Source organism: Eutrigla gurnardus (genome assembly GCF_963514095.1).
Source record: "Eutrigla gurnardus genome assembly, chromosome: 2".
Taxonomy (NCBI): domain Eukaryota; kingdom Metazoa; phylum Chordata; class Actinopteri; order Perciformes; family Triglidae; genus Eutrigla; species Eutrigla gurnardus.
Genome location: NC_139916.1, coordinates 9,769,306 through 9,792,470, shown reverse-complemented (window position 1 = coordinate 9,792,470; position 23,165 = coordinate 9,769,306). Strand labels below are relative to the sequence as shown.

The following is a 23,165-nucleotide window of genomic DNA, read 5'->3' as shown; positions in this document are numbered from 1 at the left end:
TGCAGCATTTGTTGTACAAAGTAGGGAAAGTGTGTGCAGGTATAAAATCCGAAAACATAACACAATGCCAAGTATACATACACTATATTGCCAAAAGAATTTGCTCACCTGCCTCGATTCGCATATGACTTTAAGTGACATCATATTCTTAATCCATAGGGTTTAATATGACGTCGGGCCACCCTTTGCAGCTATGCTTCAACTCTTCTGGAAGGCTTTCCACAAGGTTTAGGAGTGTGTTTCTGGGATTTCTTGACCATTCTTCCAGAAGTGTATTTGTGAGGTCACACACTGATGTTGGACGGGAAGGCCTGTCTCTCAGTCTCTGCTCTAATTCATCCCAAAGGTGTTTATCGGGTTGAGGTCAGGACTCTGTGACGACCAGTCAAGTTCATCCACACCAAACTCTCTCATCCATGCCTTTATGGGCCTTGCTTTGTGCACTGGTGTGCAGTCATTTTGGAACAGGAAGGGGGCCATCCCCAAACTGTTCCCACAAAGTTGGGAGGATGGAATTGTCCAACATCTCTTGGTATGCTGAAGCATTCAGAGTTCCTTTCACTGGAACTAAGGGGCCAAGCCCAGCTCAAAACAACCCCACACCATTATCCCCCCCCTCTGCCAAACCCAGACTCGTCCATCAGATTGCCAGACGGAGAAGCGTGATTGGTCCCTCCAGAGAACGCGTCTCCACTGCTCTAGAGTCCAGTGGTGGCATGCTTTACACCACTGCATCCGATGTTTTGCGTTTGCTGATGTATGGCTTGGATGCAGCTGCTCGGCCATGGAAACCCATCCCATGAAGCTCTCTCTACTCACTGTTCTTGAACTAATCTGAAGGCTAAATGAAGTTTGGAGGTCTGTAGCAATTAACTCTGCAGAAAGTTGGCGACCTCTGTGCCTCAGCATCCGCTGACCCCGCTCCCTCATTTTACGGGCCTACCACTTGGCTGAGTTGCGTTGAGTTTTTCCCCAATCACTTCCACTTTGTTATAATCCCACTGACAGTTGACTGTGGAATATTTAGGAGTGAGGACATTTCACGACTGGACTTGTTGTAGTTGGCATCCTATCACAGTACCACGCTGGAATTCACTGAGCTCCTGCGTGCGACCCATTCTTTGTGTGTAGAAATAGTCTGCAAGCCTAGGTACGTGCTTTTATACACCTGTGGTTAAGTGAATTCTTTTAGCAATACAATCCAACATTCTTTCGTACTTCAAAGATGTTTGGTACTGTCATTTCTTTCATTCCTTTTGGCTGAATGTCACATTCTCCTCGAGATGACTGGATTATTCAGATCACCTGTTGTGCAGGTTGTTGATTAAGACGTGAGAGCAGCTTGGTGCATTTCCCCTCTGGGCCAATCAGGGTGTGACAGCGCCTTTTTTTTTTCTTGAGGGAGTTGGGACATTCTGATCACTGCTACCATTAGGCTTGTTTGGAATCAAGCATGCGCATGCATTTGCCTCGCAAAACAAGGCATTCTGGGAAAAAAACGTCACAAATGCTGGTGATAACTTCCCTTTGCGACATGTCACATGACTTTAAAAACTTGCGGTATCTCCAGGTACCTCCCTTCGCATGCTTTTCTCTGCAGATGGTCTGAAATAAGTGCGGACATAAGACACTCCCCTCAACGTTGCCCTAGTTGGTTAGAATTATCACGTGGTATTTCCCACGTGAGAAAATTCCTCAGCCTCCGTCAACAACGGGACTTCAAATGCCTCGGCTCGAGTTCGTCAGCGACGAAGAAAGCCAGCGCCACTGGGCAGGCCATAATCTTTGTGCAAAGTCCGTGAAGTTTCCCCTGGCGCGATAGTTTTTGTTATGTATACAATTATTAATAAAGTTTAAATAAAAAAATAAAAAATAAAAAGTCTGTGAAGTGCACCTGTGTCCGACTTGACGTGGTGGGAACTTGGCGTGTTTATGACGAGTTCCGGCGGATCCTCTCAAGTCTCGTGCATGCATCGGCGCAAATGCATGCGATCCCAAACGCGCCCAGTCATTTCAAACACATTTTAGCAGATTCACCCGGAAACAGTTTTTTTTTTTTTTGCTTTCTGGAACCTAGCTTGAGTGACCATTAAAGATAAACATCTTTACACCCCCTGCATCATGGGAGACCTAAGTGCTATGTATTTGTGCATGACATAAAACCCGCAGGCTTTGTTTGATTTTTTGATCATTTTTTAAAAGAAAAAGTGATGTTGGAGAGTGAATGACCCTGAATATATTAAGTTTGCATAAAGATGCCTAGCTAACTAGATAGCTTGCTAACAAGATACCTAACAAACCAGCCAGACATCCGTCTCCAGAGCTGCCTCCTCTCTCTTCCTGGTGAGCTGCTGTGACATCACAATGACGTGTGCTGCCGCCAAACAGCGATCAGCATTTTCTTTTGTACTAGTTACATAACCACAGAAAACAGCTCACTATCCGTTCTACTCTTATTCTATTTCCATTAAAGCAGTTAACAGTTGCCCATCCCCATAATGTTCATCATTACATTTGATGCTGAAGACTTGGTTTAAGGTTGTAACCTGTCAGTGGTCCTCCAGGTGTTTCATTGCAGTAGGTCATGGATATACCCGATCACATGACGAAAAGAGGAAAGACTGGAAAAACTGACCTGCACCAGAGGGGTGGGGTGGGGAGAGAAACGTTGATCACATGTCCACGGTAACCAGGTAACCAAGGTGTAACCAATCTGCCTTTTCCAACAAACTCATCAAACGGGTCGAGGGCTCGACGGCAACGATCAGTTTTCAGATTTCAGGTTTTTTTTTCAGTTTTATGTAAGTGATGACGTGTAGCTCAAACTGTAATGTGTTGTCTGTTAATTCAAGTGGGGGGCCATTACCGTTTCCTGTAGTTTTTAACTGCCGACCAAGGCGTTGCACAGAGGAGACAAAGATTTTTTGCTTTTCTATTATTGCTGATGCACGTTTTCTCCCATAGCAATATAGTGTTATTTGTAATGCTATTATGGCAATTTCATTTTCCTTCAAGGATTAATAAAATTATCTATCCATCTAGTACTGTTTATCCAGTATGAACTACAAAGAGCATAATAAAAGGTTTCCAGCCTTCAGTTCATCACTGTGCTAAATTGAGACCCAACACCTGCTGCAGTGGATTTACCAGCAATGTGAGAGAAACACTGGACAGTGTGAAGAGATACACAACTGTTTTCATCCGTTCCCATTCGGCCACAAGAGCACCGGTGAGGTCATACGCTGATGTGGGGGCTGGGGGGATCAGGTCTGGCTTTCAGTCAGCGTTCCAGTTCATTTCAAAGGTGTTGGATGGGGGGGTCAAGGTCAGGGCTCTGGCAGACCAGTCAAATCCTTGCCCACCAAAATGGGAAACACATTTTTGGCAGGGAGCTGTCATGTTGAAAGTAGTGTAATATTTATTACACTACATATTATGTTAAACTACATTATTAAACTTTAAATATTCCATATACATTCTTAATCAGTTTTAGTGTTTTATCACATGATATGCTATATTAGTGTATTATAATACAAAATATCATTACTCAGTTGTATATGCTGTCATACAAGAGGGTACAATAATACTCTTACTTTGCTGCTTCTAAACAAACTGTAATACCACTTCACTGCTGTAACAGTTTCTATTTAAATTAATCTTATTATTTGATATATTCCTAATGATTTATTTGTAACTTTATTCTAATTATCTGTACGTATTTTTGTCATTGTGCTGCTGCAACACTTTTGTTTTTCCTCTGTGAATCAATCATTTTTAAATAGTAAACTGCACACACGTACAGTATGTTGTGTCCACATAATTTTAGCAATGAAGTGTACCAGCAACAGGTTTCACCTCATGTTACAGGTTCTGCTGCTGCTCCCTACTGGCAACTGGTGGAACTACATCATCTTTCTTAAGGTAATCACTAATAACATGATATGATAATGCCTCAACACAATGGCTTGATAAGTTATTAATAGTTTAGGTAATTTTTAAGGTAAAAAATCACACAGTTGCTGGTTCCAGAATGTTTCCTGTTTTCTGACGTCATTCTCTGCTCAGGCAGACCTGACTCCACATGGCAAATAGTGGTTTCCTGCTACATTAATGCTCCTTGAGTAAACAATAACACTGAGCAGAACACACTGTTTCATGCACAGTGATCAGCTTACAGGAAAAAAAACAAAGAGCTCAACATCAATATTAAAACACACATTCAACTTCCTTTTAGTTCATCTTTATCTTGAGATCACAGAAATATGATTATATACAAATTGTTCTTATTATTAGTGCAACAGCAGCAGTCGAAGATAAGCTGAAGTCAAAAACTGTTGATTACTTCCAATCAAGTAAATGTTATATTCTGACATAATAATTGTTCATTATAATTTCCAGTGACTAGTCTTACAGTGCATGTGGGCGTATTCAGACGTCTTCTAACCAGCTGCTTTGGTTAGCAGGTAGACGGCAGAGATGGTAATGGCGGTGGCCGTGTAGGTAAACACGGCGTTGTAAAGTGTGTTTGTCCTGATTCGGTCTCCCAGTGTCCTCTGGGTCTCCTCCAGACGCCTCACCACCGCCTCTGACTCCCACTGACTCCCTACCTCCCTCTCTGGTCTCTCTGGACTCACTGGTGTTGCTACCTGCGGCTGAACAGCCTGGGTTTCAGGCTGCGGTCTGGTCTCCATTAGCCGTCTCACCGCCAACAGCTCTCCCTCAACTCTACCGAGTCCTTGGTCCAGTTGTCCCAGTTGCGGCCCGAGGGACTCCAGAATGGACTCTGCCTTCTGGCTGCCCCTCTGGAGGTCTTTTAAGGCTGAAAGAGGCACCGTGGGTGAGTCTCGGGTCGGCGCTGTCTTGTCCTGAAGGACGATGTCCCTGTGTGAGATGGCGTCATTCAGAGCGACCCTGAGGCTGTCGATGAGCGTCCGGAGCTCGCCCTGCTGGGAACGGTGGTTTCCAGCCTGGACTCTGAGGGCTTCCTGCAGGCTCTCTGGACCTTTCTGGGCCTCCAGCAGCAGACTCTTCAGCTCCTACAGAGGAGAGAGATGAGGATGTATCAATGCACACTAGTGTCCTGAAACAACTGCATAGGGAAACTCGAATCATAGCCTCGCGGTTCTAAGGTTTGCATTTAAATCCATATCTTTCCAAAATATCATCACTTGACAATGTCTTGTTAGACATTTGTGTGAAATTGTCAAAACTAGCATATCAATTCTTCAGCTATGGCCAAAACGTTTTTTGTGAGGTCACAGTGACCTTTGACCACTAAATTCTGATCAGTCAAAATGTCAAATGTTACAATTAGTTGCTGAAACGATGAGTGAATGAATCCGACGGCGATCATCTTCCTCCTCACCTGCAGGCGGACGCGGTTGACATACGTGGATCCCATGACACCGATCAGGGCTCCGAGCACCGAGCCAATGACGGACCAGTTCTTGGTGCGTTCTGCTCTCGTCCTCTCCTTCTCATGGCTCTCCCTGACGCCTGCTGAAAACAAGCCAAACTTCTCCCTCTCCGAACCCTCTGCGTTCTCATATGCTGTCCGGAGGCGACGCTCCTCCTGTGGTCCGGAGTCAGAGCACGAGGGTGGTTCATTGATAGTTAACTTCATTAACTATCATTTATTATAATCAGATTAATGCTGGCGGTGCTTTCACACCTAACCTGCTTGGTTTGGTTCAAACAAACTCAGGCCCAGTTAGTAGTTTGTGTGGGCTGGAGTGAAAGCTGTGAATCACACTTGTGGTGTGAAAGCAAATTAATCAACGATAGGATTTTATGATACCAGATATGTGATTTTAGCATGAATAAATCTAAAATATATTCAGGAAGCCTTGTTATAATTGATGTGTAGGCTCTGAGGCCATACAAGTCATTTGGTAACCATGGCAACTTGTGTAACCATAAAATATGAATCATTTTTCATAACCAGCATTTCATCATTGGTAGATTTGCGGTCTAATAAAACGTATAATCTTAGACAGCTCTTTGTGACACCAGAGAACATAAATAAACACATCACGAGTTGTTTTTGGATTTTTCGGTCAGCTAACCTGCAACAGTTTGTGCTCCTGCGTGGCTAGCTCCAGGTAGTGAGCCTCCTCCCTGGAGACTCTGTCCAGCCGGTCTCTGACCTCCTTCAACCTGCCCTGCAGGGCCTCCAGGCTGGCATGAGCCTCACGCACCATCCCTCTGGCCACCATGAACGCTGCCTCAGCCTGGATGACACAAATCATGTCTAAGATTATTGTCCTCAATAACTTGTTGGGAGTTCCTCTATAATGCAAGACACCAATTAGAACTCAGAGTCTGCAGATCATTAGATGTTTTCACTGCCTATTAACATGCATGATTAATGAGCATGATTTCCAAGGTTTCCTGCTTCTTACTGTCTGCTGACCTCAGTGACCTTGGTCTGGGCCACGCGGACCTCGTTGAGCCCGACAAACTCCTCATATCTCTCCCACCAGTGGTTGACTGAGGCAGAGGCTGTCTGAGCCGACCTCTGACCCCACTGCCGCCCCAACTCACCCGCATGCTGGAGGAGGGAGAGAAGTGGGGAAAAACAGGGCGATGTTTTAATTTAGTTGTATGTTCTTTTGCAGTATCAGATGACAATGATGTGTTTATAACACAATTCAGTTGAAATAAATCAGTGGTGTCTGTGGTCTGGAAAGCTATTATAAGTCAGGAGAGTGATTTCCTGTACCTGTAAGGCAGCCACGGCACGCTCCTTCACCACCTCGGCTCCGCCCTTCCCATCAGGAGGGGTGGAGTTGGTGGGTGGGGGGGAGCCGGGCTGTTGGTGAGCACTGTAGGTCCGGGCCAGAGAAAATCTGCCAGGCAGAGATCCAATCAGGGAGAGGCGGGACAGACCCGTGAACCCGACAGAGCCGTGAGCCCGGAGACAGATCTGAGCTCCTCTGTACCTGACAGAGTAAAGACGTTATCGTCAGCGTCAGGGTGAAAAAACAACTCACGTCTTTCTTATGAACTACATTGTGCAGAGTACCTCATTGAATGGGGCAGAAGTCAGAAATGCAGCTTTAAAAACAGTCACGGCTTCACTTTCAATGCAGCTACAGAGCCAACGCTGGAAAAGGCACCTGTGAGAAAAAAAACAGTCAAAACATTTAAATAATATGATTGATAAACTATCAAGTGTGAATGTTGCAAAGGGATCTGACTACTGAACTGGATCGTACCATTATTATTTCAGATACAATCTCAGGCAGTCTGGCTGGTTTGCATTTGTGATATATTTGTGATATTACTTAGACATTTAGGCGCTATCCACCGCAATGTAAAGGGCCCTCAATTACAATCAAATGCAAAAGAACTAACTGGATTTTCAGTACATCAGTACATACAACATGAGTGATTTCCTAAAACCCATGGTGAACTACACTTGTCATAGGCAAACGACTGGTTGTGGAATGTACTTAAGTTTACTCAAGTACTTTACTTAAACACAGATTTGAGGTATTTATGCGTTCCTTTAGTATTTTCTTATCAACAAAACATCTGAAAATGAACAAGCAAAGTTGAAACAATTTGATTGAGAGAAAATGTATTTATTTTAATGCATATTGTATTGTCAGTTGGACAAAACAAACAAAGAGAGGGCTCTGGGTAAATTTAACAGAAGTTATAACAATTATCAGATTGTTTGCAATTAATCAATCGATTATTTTTTTTAAAAATCAGTAGATTAATCAACAATGAAAACAATCATTAGTTAACTGTTCAAAATGAGCTCCACCTAAACCAACTGCAAAAATAAAATCTTCATTACATCAACGCATGAGTAATAATATTCTAATACAGCTAAACAACATTGAATTTACTTAATTCACTTAAATATTTTATGTACATGACATAAAATCCCACTGTCAACTTATTATACTGACATGCAGTTACTTGAGTAGCATGTTCAATGCAGGACTTTTACTTGTAGCAGAGTATTTTCACAATGTGGGTGAGAATACTTCCTCCATTACTGTAGGTAACAACACATACATCAAATGAATACCCAGACAGATTTGAGGAGGCCTAATATCGTTAGTATAATTTACATAACAAATTTCCTCCAAGGTTATCTGTTCTGTCTATTCCCCTGCTTCAATTCTAACTAGCTAGCTTGTAGTTGCTAACAGTTACCAGTAAACTGATGTTTTTAGTGACATAAAACGTGAAAAATGTGATTATTTCATTCATATACAAGGTAGATACATACATAGAAACCTGTTCTCTTCAGTGTTGTCAGGGCACACATGGCATATGGAAGCAGCTTCTTTTGGCGAACTGGTTAGCCGTTTTCATTTGACATCAGGATGCCGGCTCAGCTGAGCTTTCACTCCGGCAAAAGACGGTCATTCTATTTCCGGTTCAGAGTTCACCGGGGGGTCCTTACAGCGAGGATTAGACAGACAACCGGTTGTATTCGTGACAAACTATACATACATTTATCCTAAATCGGTGCGACGAGTTTTAAAGATGTCTGGAAGAGATGGTGAGACGTCGTTTCATCTGACAATCGTCCAAAAAGAATATTTTTGACTTCGTGAAAAAAATTCAGCGTAACGTGTTTGGATTAGCTAGCGAGCTAACGGCTGCTAAAGACAGCGCGATCCTCATAACGCACACCACATTTTAATTCTGAGTTGTCGGGAAATATCTACGTGAAAGGCAATGTTTCTAGCTTCTAATTTAAACGAAATCTTAGCTACCTGTGTTATTGATGTAGCTACGGTCAACGTTATACCGTACATTCTAAAATGACGCAGTGTATTAGGCTTGTGCGAAGCGGTTACGTTATATTGAATACTGAACAAACACGCAAACGTTTCTATTTCAAAGTGGGCTGTTTTACCACTAATAACTAACGTTTCTGAATTTGTTGTTCAAAGGAGGCAAAAAGAAACCGCTGAAGGCGCCCAAGAAACAGGCCAAGGAAATGGATGATGTAAGTGTCCTCTCAGACTGCACTATTACTTTCATTAGGAGTTAATCTGATCACTGTTTTTTCTGTATTGCTATTTGCACATTGCATACCGGTATGTTCTTTATGGAATGGACATATCTGATTTCTAATCTTAAGTCTACACAACGTCAGGCATCGCAGTTTCCCAGAGCCCTAAATCGCATCTTAAAATGTCAGAGTACCTATTTGTAAAAAATAAAAAATGAATTTACATGTACATTTCTTTTGGGTTTTGTCGTTTTTGGCTCTGGAAACCTGTGGAACTTAATTGATATATATTATCACAAATAAATGTTAACTGCAGGCCAAATGAGAGAGGAATATAGTGATGTAATGGAAAGGATTGTCACCTGACTGTGTGTCTGTAGGATGATGTTGCCTTCAAGCAGAAGCAAAAGGACGATCAGAAGGCCCTGGAAGCACTGAAGGCCAAAGCATCAGGGAAAGGACCTCTAGGTAAGACCAGAAAAGCAGTCATGGCGTGTGTGTGACACTTAGGGCGCCCTCACACTAGGCAATCCGTACTGTGCCCAAGCACGATTGAGCCCCAAATTTCGGTTTGTTTTGGTGTGAGTACGGCGAGACGAGCAAAAAAGTTCACCTTCCTTAGTTCTTTTGATGCATCGAGCTAATCGGATTTCCGACGTTCAGTGACTACGTCACATGGCCGACGAGACCGCGGCCGCGCTGTGGGGCGTCTCACTCATTTCGCAACGCAGGGTACTATCTAAACACTATCTAAAGATTTTTTTCTGGCATAAACGCCTTATATTAGCAGTGGACAGATAGGAAACACAGTAGAGAGATGGGGGTGTGACATGCAGCAAAGGACCTCCGGCCGGGATACGAACCGTGGTCGGCTGCATATGCGTACGTGTGTACATGGCATGCGCACACTCGGCCACCTGCGCGCAGTTCGTGGCATATTTTGACTCGCCTTTCCGTCATCACGGCAGAATCGTCTTGTCTTAAAAGGGGCTTATGTAAAGCCATGCATGTGTCATATTGCCTGGTTGGGCTTGGAGCAATGTGAGTGCAGGCCGTGGGAGGACCTGGGAGGGGAACAATATGCTTCGGCACGGTACAGATCAACTGGGCTTGGTGGGAGTGCGCCCTTTAAGTGCCAAATGAATTGGTTCAATAAGGTTTTCTTCCACGCACAATTTGAAGAAAAAATGCTTATGATCATGTTTCTTTTTTCCCTGCAGGCAGCAGTGGCATCAAAAAATCAGGCAAGAAGTAAGACAAGAAGCTGACAATGTTTGTCTGCTCCCCTGCCTTACTCCCTGTCTTACAGGCGCGTTCTCTCGCTGACAAGACTCAAGTTCGTTTTGCTCTGTTATGCATGAACCCCATCAAACTCACAAAAAAATGCCCTGGTGTTTTCTGTCTAACCAGTGAAAGAAAATGATTTGAATAATCTTTGAGAATTTCAAGGACCAGGAATATCTGTTGCCCAGTAGAAACATCATAACTCCCTAAATGGCATTTAATTAGAGGTTACACACTGACATTCAGAAATGAGGAAAAAAATCCGGATTCCCACTGTTTTTGTTTTTTGGCTGTGAAACTTTAAACATCAGAAACACAAATCACCTCCAAGGTGTATTTTTTTTTCTTTTGATGTTTGTTGTATTGTAACGTTGCGAGGAGAGAGATACTAATAAAGTTTTTGTAATAACTGCTTTGCCGTTTGAATTCTTGATTTGACTCGACCTTTACCAACTGAAACGTGACGCTTGATTGTCACAGTTCATCAATAATTATACATTTTCAAATGCAACAGTCTGCATACTGAGTCATTCTATTTTGGGTACTTTTTAAGTATATGTTGTTGCTAACATGTGTGCACTTGTACTTACACTGGCAACATTTAATTTTTGGAAATGTAGTATTGCAATACTATCAGTGAGCCAAACGCTCAATCACCATTGTGTTACCTCATTTCTGATAATTTGTCTTGTGTAATTTAATTCATCATGTTCATCAGTTAAATTTTTGTCTGAAGAAAGGAAGGAAGAGGCATTTAAGCTTGTTGGTAAGTCAGAAAGTAGTTGTAGATACTGGGTTTAGGCATTCTGCGAGTAGAGCTAGTTGCAATATTTAGCCTTGTCTAGATACTTTGTGTAAATTCTTGTGAAGCTGTTGATACTGAGTGGGCAATTTCCTAGTTTCGGCCAGCTCAGCTGTAGTGAATAGACTTGATTAGAGGGAGCGGCTGAACCTGCATATAAGGAGCAGTCAGTAAACTGTTATTCCGTTACATTTTTGTCTGAAGAAAGGAAGGAAGCTGCATTAGATATTGTTGGTATGTCGGAAAGTAATTGTAGATACTGGGTTTAGGCATTCTGTGAGTAGAGCTAGTTGTAATATTTAGTCTTGTCTAGATACTATGTTGTGTAAATTCTCGTGAAGCTGTTGATACTTAGTGGGCAATTTCCTAGTTTCCGCCATCTCAGCTGTAGTGAATAGACTTGATTGGAAGGAGTGGCTAAACCTGCATGAGGTAAACCGAGCACTTAAGAGCTTGTCACTACAGTGTCAGCTGCAGCGTCACAGTCAAACGAAGACTGACGATCTGTGGGAGCCTAGACTGTCGAAGAAAGACGAGGGAGTCGATCTGTGGGAGTCCATAGAGGAAGTCCAAACAACTCATCCACCACCGCCCATCGCAGCCATTTGTCCTATCCCAGCCAGGACATAAAACCAGAGAAGATTTCACCAGAGACCCATGGCTCGAGGCTGTAACCCATCCAATCTCTACTACCCACCATTCTCCACCGTTACGGAACTTGAAGTACTAGTCAAGAAGGCAGGCACCATTCAGCGTCTGCCTCTCTGCAAACTCTCCACTTCCTGGCCTTACGGAGACCTGGATCACCCCAGAAAACACTGCCACACCAGCTGTCCTCTCAACTGCCTACTCATTTTCACACTCCCCAAGACGAACGGGTCAAGGAGGAGGAACTGGACTCCTTATCTCACCCAGTCGGTCCTGTCCACTTGGCCACTTGTCGTCCTCTGTGACTTCAACATCCACCCAGGAAAACTGCACTCTGAATCAATCTGAATTCATCAACTTCTTCTCCACATTTGACCTCGCACTCTTCCCCCTCTCCACCCAACCACCGGACCAGGAAACGACTTGAACTTGTATTCACAAGATCCTGTGGCTCCTCCGCACTCTGTTACCCCGCTCACTGTGTCCGACCACCACTTTGTGACCAAAGTCCACCACGTTCCTCCCCTTTACGGCTCACCACCCACCACAACCTGAAATCCCTCTCTCCCTCCACTCTCTCCTCAACTGTTCTTTCCTCATCCACAGAACAATTCTCCCATGTGACCCCCCTTCCTCTAGACCTCCACTGGCTCCCTGTTGTAGCCCACGTCCAATTCAAGATGATTGCACTGGCCTTGGAGGCCATCAATGAAAGGCACCCATCTACAGCCAAACATTGGTCAAACCACACGCCCTGATGCGAGCAGTTCGCTCCACTACTTCATTTGGTACAGCCATCGTTGAAATCAAACAAATGTCGCTCAGCAAAGTCCCGACCCTTCTCTGTTCTGGTGTCTCGGTGGTGAAACGAACTCCCGACCAATGACAGCAGAGTCACTTGCCATCTTCCGAAATCACCTCGACTCAGCATAGCATGACTCACTCCCATCCCTCCAAAAAACAAATAATAATAATAATAAAGCACTTCTATGTTCTTACCTGTAGCACTTTGATCATAGCACTGTTGTACTAAAGGAATGCTTACTGAACAGCTACTACTTTACTCAGATGAGGACCTGACACTTTTTTCTATTTTTTCGCTCTTACTTTATCTACAATGACATGTTGTGGTTTCTTTCTTTCGACAAATGTACTTATTGTAAGTCGCTTTGTTTAAAAGCGTCTGCTAAATGCCCTAAATGTAAAATGTAATCTTTTCGTGACCTTTTGTCAGGTGGGCTTTTATTTATTTATTTTTTTATTTTTTTTGTCCTAGTATGACTTTCAGACCAGTCTTCAGTTACCTGTATGACAATCTTGCCAAGAGATTGCTTTGCCTGTTTTTCTACCTCTATAGAGCTCTTAAAGACTTTTATTGATTATATCTCAAGGTTTTCTTTTTGAGAGTTTTGTGTGCTGTACCAGCTTGATATCCAAACCTGTCAGGTCACATTTACATTTGGCCGAGAGTGTAATCTGTAGATAATACGTCCATCTATGTCGCAAATGAGGCTTTTAATATATTTGAAATCACATTTAACAGAAAAGAGGTCAAAGGGTTGAAAGAATGCCAGTACAGTGGCCTGAACCCAGAACAAATGCAGTGTCCATTGAGCAGCGAGAGGTTCTGCAGGTGATGGGTTTAGGAATTTACTGTTCTGTTTGGGTCTTTTGGCCTCCAGACTTGAAACTTAATTTCCACTGTTCATTTGGGCCATCTTCATCCGCAGCATTTGGATCTCCAGGCTGAGCTTCTCCCTCTCCAGCAGCAGGTTTTCTTTCTTCAGCTCGAGCAGATCCTCATCCACAATGGCGAGCCGTGGCAGCAACGACTCAAGCTGTACCAGGCCTACAGAGTAAAATCACATGATCCACTGAGTCCTGCAGTCGTAAAAGCACAGGTTAGAAAGGCTGATAGTTCACGACATAATGGGGAAATGGTCCCTACTTTCCGGTAGGGACAAGATCAATACTCCTATTATATTTGTAAAATGGAAGCCTACAACAGTCAAGTGAATACACCTACCAGCATCTCTAAACCTCACCTCACAGCTTTTTCTGTTTAAAGCACTTCAACTTAGTCAGCTGGTGAAGCAACGTTGTTAACAAAAAAACACCACCATTTTCCAAGTCAAATATTGATTTTCTACTCATTGAAAGTAGTCCATGATAAGTATGTGTATAATTGTACCAGTTACCATTATCTTCATGTTTTGTGTTAGGCTGTTGAGTCAGGCTCTTCAGCTCCACCTCCACAGGGTAATGGTCGCTCACGTTCAGAGCCTGAAAATACACAATGTTCATTGATTGATCGGTTGAAGGCTGTGATGTAATTCTTGATGAACGTGAACCAATCTTTGTTGGACAGAATTAAACTAGTAGTAAAAGTAACACTTTCATGCTCCCCAGAAGATGATCCCACTGTGTAAAGAGTAATGTATGTTCACCAGAATGAACACCCTCTTAAAGTGTGTGCCCATTTGGACCAGTTCTTTTGAATCCGCCACTCGAACTCTGGTGCGATTAGATTGCAATCGCAATCAATGTTTAAAAAAAAGCGAACAAACTGAAAACACCATCAGGCTCTTCATAACGGGGGAAAGGAAAGCTAATAGACAGACCTGTTCTTCACTGAGTCCATACGCCTTCTGGAAGTTGAAGGGTTTGGCAGAGTTTGGTACGACAGCCTGGACCATGTCGTCTCCATAAACCACTATCCTGCAGAGAGGCGATGCAAAACAGCAAAAACTATAATATAAATGTAAACTCCTCAAAACGGTTACAATTAAAAAAACAAACAGACAAAAGGCATAGCGGAAAAACAAACCATTAAAACATTAGTTTTGCTGTTAGTTTTAATTTCAGGCAAATTCACTTTTTTTTTTTTTTTTTGGAAAAGGTTGCTGAGGTTAGAATATTTGATGCCACTCCCATATCTGTCCATTAAATGTGAGGGTGCAGCCAGTTAGCTTAGCCTAGCATAAAGACTGGAAACAGGGGTAAAGCTGGTGCAGGTAGAGCTCTTTTACACTACTTGGTGACAGTTTACATTCAAACACCACAATTGTTAGTTTTACCTGTCGTATGTGTGCGTGTTTCGGGGGTTTGCCGTGGTGTCGACATCATCAGCAATCAGCCAGTGGAAGTTCTTGTCGCTACGGATACGAATGCCCTTCATTTCACTCTTTGAGACGTAGCTGCCGTCAGCATTGAAGTCACCCAGGATCATCACGTTCTAGAGACCAAACTTCAAATTAAATCCATTTCAACAGTATTTTCATGTTCTTTGCTGTTAGATCAGGTGTTTTCAACCATTTTTTGGGGACAATGAACACAATTGTGGATTTCACCACCTGGAGTTGCAGGTGTGTTTAAGCTATTTCAATCAATTACACAATGCTTCTAGCTATCTTTTTCAACAATATTTCCAATTCTTGTAACTATATATTTCAACAATTTATAATACTTACCTTTACAGTATTGAGGCTATTCAACATCTAACAATTTCCACTGTTTATCCATCTAGTTTAGCAAAGTATTCAACTGTTTATCCCGTAGCCTAGCCTTGTCACTTTCAGCTAATTATTTCTTTTTTCAACTGTTAACCCATTAGCCTAGGCTCACTACTTTTAGCTGACTATTTCAACTGTTTATCCATTGCGAATGATTTCAACTGTTCATCCACCACTTTAAGCAAACTCCACTCTTTATAAAGTATCTTAGCCTTGCTACTTTTATTAACTATTTCAACCGTTTATCTATTAGCTCAGTCTTGTTACTTTTAACTATTTCAACAATGTATTAATATCTTTTAGTTAGTTGTATTGTCTTTTTATTGCATTGTTCAGACATTGATGGGCGATGTGCATTGCAGGAGGCAGCATACTAAATATGACATTTCCTTACATCAGTCCTCCACTTCTTCTTGACGTGCTGGAAGACATCGTAGAGCTCATCCAGCTCCTTCTCCGAGTCATCTGGTTTGGTGTGAACGGGGATCATCACCAGGTCCTTCAGCACTGAGGTGGGCGCATATGCACACACACACACACACACACACACACACACACACACACACACACACACACACACACACACACACACACACACAAACACCTTTATATAGACGGGAAGCCCACCCGTTCCCACTGTGTCACACTGTTTTAGGTTTGGGATTAAGTTTTGGAGTAATCAAAGGCCAGGTGGTAACTGGCATTATTTAAAAAAAATATTTTGAAGGTGTATATATATATATATATATATATAGGCCTATATATAGGCTTGTTTACCTGTACTGAGGCATCTGAATCGCAGGATGTAGGGATCTCTGGCAAAAACGTCTCCTCCCTCAGTCACCAGGTCATCAAACTGATAGGAGCCAACCAAGTCAACCAAGTCGTCCCTACACACACACACACACACACACACACACACACACAGGATAATGTTTGTCAGCTACAAATGTTCAGTATTCATCATCTCCCTCAGTTGCGGCCCCATAGCCGACCCTATATTAGACCTCGCTTTTTAAAGCTCTTTTTTTTAATGGAAAATCAGTGAGAATCTGCTACAGGTGAACGCTCACTTGTACAGGAACATGAACTGCTCCTTGTAACGCGTTCGTCCCAGGCGACTGCTGATCTTCAGAGTGAAGTGATGCTTCCTGTTGGCTCTGGACAGACAGACAGAGAGACAGACAGGCACACGGACAGATAGACATGTAAACGTTAATTTAATCTCCCTTTACAGAGCGTCAAAGTTAGATCAAACATCTCTTCACCGCTGTATTCTGTATTTGCATCCATCGTGTGTTGAAAGAAATTCAAATTCCAAACTAACATGCCTTTTTTCAACACACACACACACACACACACACACACACACACACACACACACACACACACACACACACACACACACACACACACACACACACACTTTTACTGCTTACATCAGCTTCTTTCTCAACAGAGAAAATTACTTCCTGGTCAGAGAATAATGATTATCAACTCAGAAACAAAGCTTGCATTCACTTGTTGAGTGCATCCTGGAAGATTTTTACAGACTCTCCGCTGATGTCCACGACCTCCAGGATCACAATGATGTCATATCGAGACACGATCTGGGGGAGGAGAGGGGTGTGTTTACTGAGATAATAAATCATGAGAGAAGTAGGGTAATTTTCTTTGAGACATCCATGCAATCAGACTTCTTTTTACAACAAGAGGGGTCGCCCCCTGATTGCTAGTAGAGATAATGTTTAAGGCAATTCAGAGTTGACTTTCAGAACTGGATTTTGCCGCCTGGCGTCATGGAAATTGTGTTTGTGTGTGTGTTTTCCCACTGGGCGTTGTTACCTTGATCATGATATCCAGGATATCTGGATCCGACACTTTGCTTTTTCCAAACTTCTGGATGTTAAAAGCTGCTATTTTCATGTTGGCTGCAGAGAGATTAAAACAGACAGACAGGAAGAGAAGGGATATTAGTGCCATTTTAACAAGTCTTTTTATGGTTAAATATGTAAGGCATGTGTGGTATGCTGTTACATCTGTGTGTGTGTGTGTGTGTGTGTGTGTGCGCGTCATAAAACCTTTAAACCTTTTAACTCGCCTGAGGCCCAGGCTACAAAATACAGAATGCAGAACGGTCAGGGTGATGAAAGAAGAGTTTTAACAAAATATTTATATCAATGAGCCACAGGAACAAAACATGAGGAAATTATTTTATGAAATTAAACAAACAAAAGAACAAATTAAAAAATAATTCTTTAAAAAAAAAAATAAATGCCAATTCTCATGGCATTTTGTTTTTACATATAACTTTTGTATCAATGGTTTAATTTAGCAACTGGAGACATTTGGTGGGTTTTTATTTAGTGTTTTGCTTTTGAGGTCAGTTTAAATTATTAAACATTAATAATGTCTCATTCATACAATAAAATCACACCACTGTGTGACTCCTTGAGAAAGTACAGAAAAAAACATTTAATTTGATAATTTAATCATCGTTGAAGCAAATCTGCTCAAACAATCTTTGGGTCCAGCCTCTTAAACAACAATATTTCTTAGATTTTTGTTGGACAAAAGCTAAAATGTTTTGAACATGTGAGCTCCACGCGGGTTGCAATTTTAACACAAATACGGTGGCAAAGGAGCTTTTATCTCTTTTTTCCCCCTCCAAAATAAAAACCATGTTAACACATTTAAAGTTGCTGTTTACACTTAACTAAGTTCTATAGAGAGTCTGAGGAAAACATTTTTCCCGACCTGTTGAGACAGGTTTAGTCTTGGCGACGCCCCTAACAAATCCCCCGTCATCTGCTCCGCTGATCTGACTGTGTTTTACCTCAGACGTTTGCTTAACACAGGTCTGTTTACCTTTCATCGCTAAAGAATGTTGGGAAAAACAAAACGCATACAAATCAGACATTACTTTCACCACTGTAAATAAATAAGTGTCTCGGAGACAAACAGCTTCTCTACTGTGTATCTCATCACATATGCTCAAAAATCATTGTTTTAAATTAAACATTCCAAGAGTCTATATATTATTTAATTTAACTCACCTTCACCATATCTGTGATATTAGAATCTAAAGAATGTAATATTATTGTTACTTAGAAGCCATTGTGCATAATGACTACATGCTTCTTTTAATTAGGAGTACATTTTGTTAATCAAATCATTTTAATGTAGTATTTTTACTCTGGTATTTATCATTTTTATATACAGTATTTCACTACCAGTGATAACCCACAATGAAAACAGTATATTTATTCATACTTCAGTGAAAAAAAGTGGTTCAAATACACCTAGAAATGTAATATTTATAATAATCATATGATATATATTATATCATTTTATAAAAATGTTTTTTTTAAACCAAAAAAGGAATATTAGGAGAACAACTAAAAGAAAACACACTCTCATTAGAAATATTCTTCTTCATGTTTACACCATCAGCAGCAGCACCCAAACAGTGTTATGAGCAGCCCGAGGACAGTTTAGTGTCTCACCACAGGAATGTGTTGTAATGTAAATACTGTGTAATGTGTTGTAATGTAAATGGAGTAAAATGAATGTCGTTGACTTGTTATCTTTGCTGTCAGTCAAAGAGGACAATCTTCGTTCAGTGAGCAGCAGCAAACATCTGCTGTATCGGTGTCGTTCTCACCTTGTGAGTCGGTTTCTGCATCATCACGGCTAAAATGTTATCACAGAGACATATTTGGCCGGGAACCACCAAGTGGTTTTGTGTGCCAGGTAGTTTTGGCTACACTTGAATGAGCATTTCTCATGATGTTTTACAATATTAAACAGTTTGTGGCTGGAAAAAAAGTGTTTAAACACTTAAAATCTGTGTAAACAGGTGTTTGCGTGTGTGGTGTGGAGGCTGTCCAACTAGTTTGTATTTGTCCTGCTACTCAGCCAAGTGATCGGAAGATCCTGCAGCTGATAACACACGTACGCACACACACTTTTGTAATCCCTGCGATTAGACATCAGTGTCGCCCTGACGAGTTTTATCTCTTTCAGTCAGACATTTCTACCTTAAAGTGAGAGCTTCATGCATGTTTTGCATGTTACTGGTACAACTCCTTTACTGTTTGTATACACTTTAATCTACAGCAATGCATCATATGATCGTCATATGTTTGTACAGACGGCCCAGGTTTCAGCTCTGTGTGACAATGTTTTCCAGCTGATCCAACTGGATTTTAGTTAGTTTAACAAGCAGGAGGATTATTCTCAACACATAGAAGAACACTTCCTCCTTTGGTTTGTCATCTGAGAAGTAACCAAAGATGTCGGACTAAAGGAAAGTACAATAACCCAAATGTGCACTACTTGAGTAAATGTACTCAGTCACATTCCACCACAAGATAAAGACGAATACATTTTTATCTCAGACAAGCTCCTTCGCTTCAGTCGAATTTTACTCGTACAAGTTGATTCATTGTGGTTTTAGTGTGTTACACTCAGGATTTTAATACTTTGTCTTCCAAAAATAAAGTGGCGGTAAAAAGCCAAGTAAAACTACCAGTGCGTCACATCTGTACTCAACTCACCTGTTGTTTTTACGGGCCCACAGATGTTTCTTTGTCTCAAAGTCTTGTGAGGCCTCTCTGGTATGCAGCTCGGCGTGAGGGGAAAAACACAACAAAGACGAGGTCCTCTCTCACCTACAGGACGAGAATGTGCTGCTGCCAAAGCTACCTCTAGATCCAGTGAGTTTACCACCAGTGAGGATCCAACCAAGTGAAAACCTTGTGGACTTCAGTGGCTGACCACAGGCAATGTGATTGGTCGAAAGACAACCAATACCAGAGGGCTGAGACTGAGAGAGAGAGAAACAAAAAGTATCCCGCCCCCTATTATGTTTTCCTGTTGTATGTGTGGGAAAAAAATTTGTGTGTGTGTGTGTCTGTCTGTGTCTGTGTCAACCTTTTACTGCTATTTTAAAATGCTGTATTTTAAAACAAATATCTTGTCTTTATACTCCACACTATATTTTCAAAACAGACTCCTTTATGCATTTGAGGGCAATTATCTATTTTTATTATTATTAATTTGACACCAGATTCAGTTAGCCTTGCCAGCCAGTAGAAATGTCCTTCAAAGGGATACTTTTTACTTTCTACTTTGAGTACATTTCAGAGCCTGTACAGTTTCACTTGTAATCACTACTTAGAGGACTTAGAACACAAGTATCTGTACTTCTGCTTATAGAGAATTGTGTGTGTGTGTCTGACACACAACACACAATGCAGACACGACATGCAACCACAGGAAATGGTGGTGAAGTGACTATGTGCTATAGCAGCGCTGCGTTCACAGAAACCAAATATGAAATAAGCTCATATGGTAAATCTGAGAGCTCAACGTAGAATTTAAAAAGACAGAAATGCGTCTCTGGAGTTAAGTGTGAGAACTCAAAGTTATTAAACAGATGTTTGTTTTGTTTTTTAAGATTGTTTTTGTTCTTTTTCTCAGGTGACGGGGCTTGAAACGTCGACGCCTCAACATGCCATCATGTACAGTAGTTGAATATTTTACTTTCCATCTTGTTTTACATTTTTGTACCTACCTCGATCCAGACTCCATTCAGAAAACATGCATTTTAAAAGTTGTTGTTGCTTGTTGTCCTGCAGACAGACCTAACAATCAGTGACATGGGACTTTTTACAAATCGTCATCATTATGTATTTATTTCAACATTCTTTTCTATCTGTTTATTGCAATTAAATCACAACAAAATATTTTGGGTTCATATCACTGTAGTAAACCAGCCAATGTTTGTCTTGCTAAATACAGTGTTTGTATCATTAATCTGAATTTGCAGTGTAACTAAAGGTATAAAACAAATGTAGCAGGATTCCAAAGTATTTAGCTCTGAATCGCAGTGGGAGTAAAGAACAGTACACCACTCATGTAAATGTACTTTTTTAATTTCAACCACTGAGTTTATTTATGCGGGACATTGAGTGGCAGCGATGTCATCACTGATATGTTTGAGGAGGAGCTTTCTCTCACAAAGGATTTAATCACCTCTCATTAAAATTAAAATAATCGTTACAGGCAAGCTTTGATCAGTCACAATGGGATACAATAAAACATTATCTGCTCATTTTTAAGACCTGCTTGATCACATCACTTCTGTTTACATTTTAATATGTTCATCATACCAGTTTTCATCTTCATTACCACTCACCTTATACAACTTCTCACACCCTTTGACTGACAAAAGTTCTAGAGATGACTTTAGGGATCACGTACTATGGGATAATGCACAGAGATGCCATCTTGTGTTTGAATATAAAGTATAATTAAAACTGCAAGCAGTGTCGTGGGCCCTCAGTCATATGTGGTCATGGAGTGCCTGCGGTCACATGGCAGTGTTGTGGCTGCCTACCCCTGCTGGGCCACCTCACGATTGACATTCAAAGCCGTCTATCTCCCTGACAGCTGTCTGAGGTGCGTGCTAAGTGTGGAGCAGATGAGACAATGAATACAATCATTAGCAGGTGTGGAAAGTTTCATGACTGTTGTTCTGGTGTGATCCGAAGTGAAACTATATTTCAGTCACAGAGCTCACACACATGTCCATGACTTCCTGCCAACTCTCCTCCTCCCCCTAGTGTGACCCCTCCTCCTCCTCCTGTGTCCTCTCTACAGGCTGAAATGAGAGGAATTAGTCCAAAAATGATCAGGTGTGGCTTTTACTTGGAAAAAGTCACAACTTCAGTGACATTTCCTGTCGCCAGTAGGAGGCGCTCTTACTAGGAGTCAACATTACAGTGCAGACGTGTTCAGGGTGGGACTCTAATCAAGTATGGAAACTTTGGAACTGATCAGAGAAGAAACACTGGAGTTATAATAGTGTTGATGTTCATGGCGAAGGTGTCACTGACAGCTGTCTGAGGTGCATGTGAAGTTTGGAGCAGATCAGACAATGTATAAAGTCATTAGCAGGTGTGGAAAGTTTCATGACTGTTGATCTGGTGTTCAACAGTGACAGAGGTCACATCTTCTCCATGCCTTCCTGACATCTCAGTCCCCTTAGTGTTTCCCCTCCCCCACTATTTACAGTCACAGAGCTGATACGCAGGTGGTTAAAACATTTTTTTGCCCACTTCCTGTTGACTTTAGGCAGTGGGTCCAAGAGGCTTTTTTGTACATCTCCACATGGTCTATCTAGGAAAAAATATTTCAGGCGTGTACGCCCAACCTAAAGGGAGGGCTGATGCATAAAATCAATCACATTTCCTGTCGCCATTAGGTGGCGCCCTGACTGTGAGAAAATATTGCAGTGCAGACGTGTTCAGGATGGGACTCTTATCAAGTATGAATATTTTGGAGCAGATCGGAGAAGAACCGCTGAAGTTATAACAGCTTTAAGATTTGATAACCTTTAAAATATTATCATGGCATTCATAATGGAATGGAATCCTATTTTCTCTATCACTTTTATTTATCTCATATGTATTGTGGATATTGTTATACAAATAGTCATATCAAACACTTCATGTCTGTTGAGTCAAAAGTCAAAAGTCAAGGAAACTATGACACCCGGAGGACAAGTGGAGCGGTGTATTGCCTCCCTGGTGAGGAGAGGAAATTCACCAAACTAACACCAGCTGATTAGCTGACTGAGAACACCTGCCTGCAGTCTTTCAGCAGGATCACTCTGCACTCAGTGAGGTTCAGACAACAGAGGAAAAAACAACTATCCAGCTTGGGTCAAACCATGAAGAAGCTACTGGTATGGATGAAGTGAAATGATATTGATACGAAATGTTTGTTTTGTTGCTGAAAGCAGAAAATGTGTAGGGTTTCTTGCATGATAAGGATAGACAGCAGGCCTATTTATATTGAGCAGCAGTGAAGTAGCCTGCTGGGTTTTGTTTGTCTCTGTGCTGTTACAGATTGATTTCATGCTTCTATG

General features: G+C 41.7%; 3 protein-coding genes across 5 annotated transcripts; 1 reads left to right on the top strand and 2 right to left on the bottom strand.

The window, feature by feature from the left end:
* Window positions 1-4,224: 4,224 nt before the first annotated feature.
* ccdc51 (coiled-coil domain containing 51) lies at window positions 4,225-8,385 on the bottom strand. 2 transcript variants are annotated; one of them, XM_084023582.1, is made up of 7 exons: window positions 8,249-8,385; window positions 7,025-7,118; window positions 6,722-6,941; window positions 6,413-6,550; window positions 6,066-6,230; window positions 5,366-5,572; window positions 4,225-5,036 (listed from the first exon to the last, which is right to left on the bottom strand). In XM_084023582.1, the coding sequence occupies exons 2-7, from the start codon at window positions 7,027-7,029 to the stop codon at window positions 4,440-4,442; spliced, it is 1,332 nt and encodes a 443-aa protein (XP_083879708.1). In that variant the 5' UTR covers window positions 7,030-7,118; window positions 8,249-8,385; the 3' UTR covers window positions 4,225-4,439. The 2 variants fall into 2 exon arrangements, with proteins under 2 accessions (XP_083879708.1, XP_083879709.1); XM_084023583.1 differs by having other exon boundaries at window positions 8,257-8,370.
* On the top strand, window positions 8,384-10,680 carry tma7 (translation machinery associated 7 homolog). The gene is made up of 4 exons (XM_084023664.1): window positions 8,384-8,524; window positions 8,922-8,977; window positions 9,364-9,451; window positions 10,204-10,680. Exons 1-4 carry the CDS (start codon window positions 8,509-8,511, stop codon window positions 10,236-10,238), a joined length of 195 nt encoding a protein of 64 aa, XP_083879790.1. The 5' UTR covers window positions 8,384-8,508; the 3' UTR covers window positions 10,239-10,680.
* A 2,531-nt stretch (window positions 10,681-13,211) lies between these two features.
* dnase1l4.1 (deoxyribonuclease 1 like 4, tandem duplicate 1) lies at window positions 13,212-19,996 on the bottom strand. 2 transcript variants are annotated; one of them, XM_084027370.1, is made up of 10 exons: window positions 19,789-19,985; window positions 17,075-17,160; window positions 16,751-16,839; window positions 16,303-16,389; window positions 16,007-16,119; window positions 15,624-15,736; window positions 14,795-14,952; window positions 14,339-14,435; window positions 13,916-14,000; window positions 13,212-13,566 (listed from the first exon to the last, which is right to left on the bottom strand). In XM_084027370.1, the coding sequence occupies exons 2-10, from the start codon at window positions 17,153-17,155 to the stop codon at window positions 13,409-13,411; spliced, it is 981 nt and encodes a 326-aa protein (XP_083883496.1). In that variant the 5' UTR covers window positions 17,156-17,160; window positions 19,789-19,985; the 3' UTR covers window positions 13,212-13,408. The 2 variants fall into 2 exon arrangements, with proteins under 2 accessions (XP_083883496.1, XP_083883495.1); XM_084027369.1 differs by having other exon boundaries at window positions 13,423-13,598; window positions 19,789-19,996.
* Between the last annotated feature and the right edge of the window lie 3,169 nt (window positions 19,997-23,165).

What these genes read in the sequence shown, in the direction of transcription:
- ccdc51 (XM_084023582.1), bottom strand. An exon ending in CCCAGACCAAGGTCACTGAG is followed by an intron (nt 6,231 to 6,412) that starts GTCAGCAGACAG and finishes TGTGTCATCCAG; the next exon opens with GCTGAGGCAGCGTTCATGGT. An exon ending in AGGAGCACAAACTGTTGCAG is followed by an intron (nt 5,573 to 6,065) that starts GTTAGCTGACCG and finishes TCCGGACCACAG; the next exon opens with GAGGAGCGTCGCCTCCGGAC.
- tma7 (XM_084023664.1), top strand. An exon ending in AGGCCAAGGAAATGGATGAT is followed by an intron (nt 8,978 to 9,363) that starts GTAAGTGTCCTC and finishes GTGTGTCTGTAG; the next exon opens with GATGATGTTGCCTTCAAGCA. An exon ending in ATCAGGGAAAGGACCTCTAG is followed by an intron (nt 9,452 to 10,203) that starts GTAAGACCAGAA and finishes TTTTCCCTGCAG; the next exon opens with GCAGCAGTGGCATCAAAAAA.
- dnase1l4.1 (XM_084027370.1), bottom strand. Translation starts at nt 17,155, where the DNA reads ATGAAAATAGCAGCTTTTAACATCCAGAAGTTTGGAAAAAGCAAAGTG. An exon ending in CAGTTCATGTTCCTGTACAA is followed by an intron (nt 16,120 to 16,302) that starts GTGAGCGTTCAC and finishes GTGTGTGTGTAG; the next exon opens with GGACGACTTGGTTGACTTGG. An exon ending in AACACGCACACATACGACAG is followed by an intron (nt 14,436 to 14,794) that starts GTAAAACTAACA and finishes GCCTCTCTGCAG; the next exon opens with GATAGTGGTTTATGGAGACG.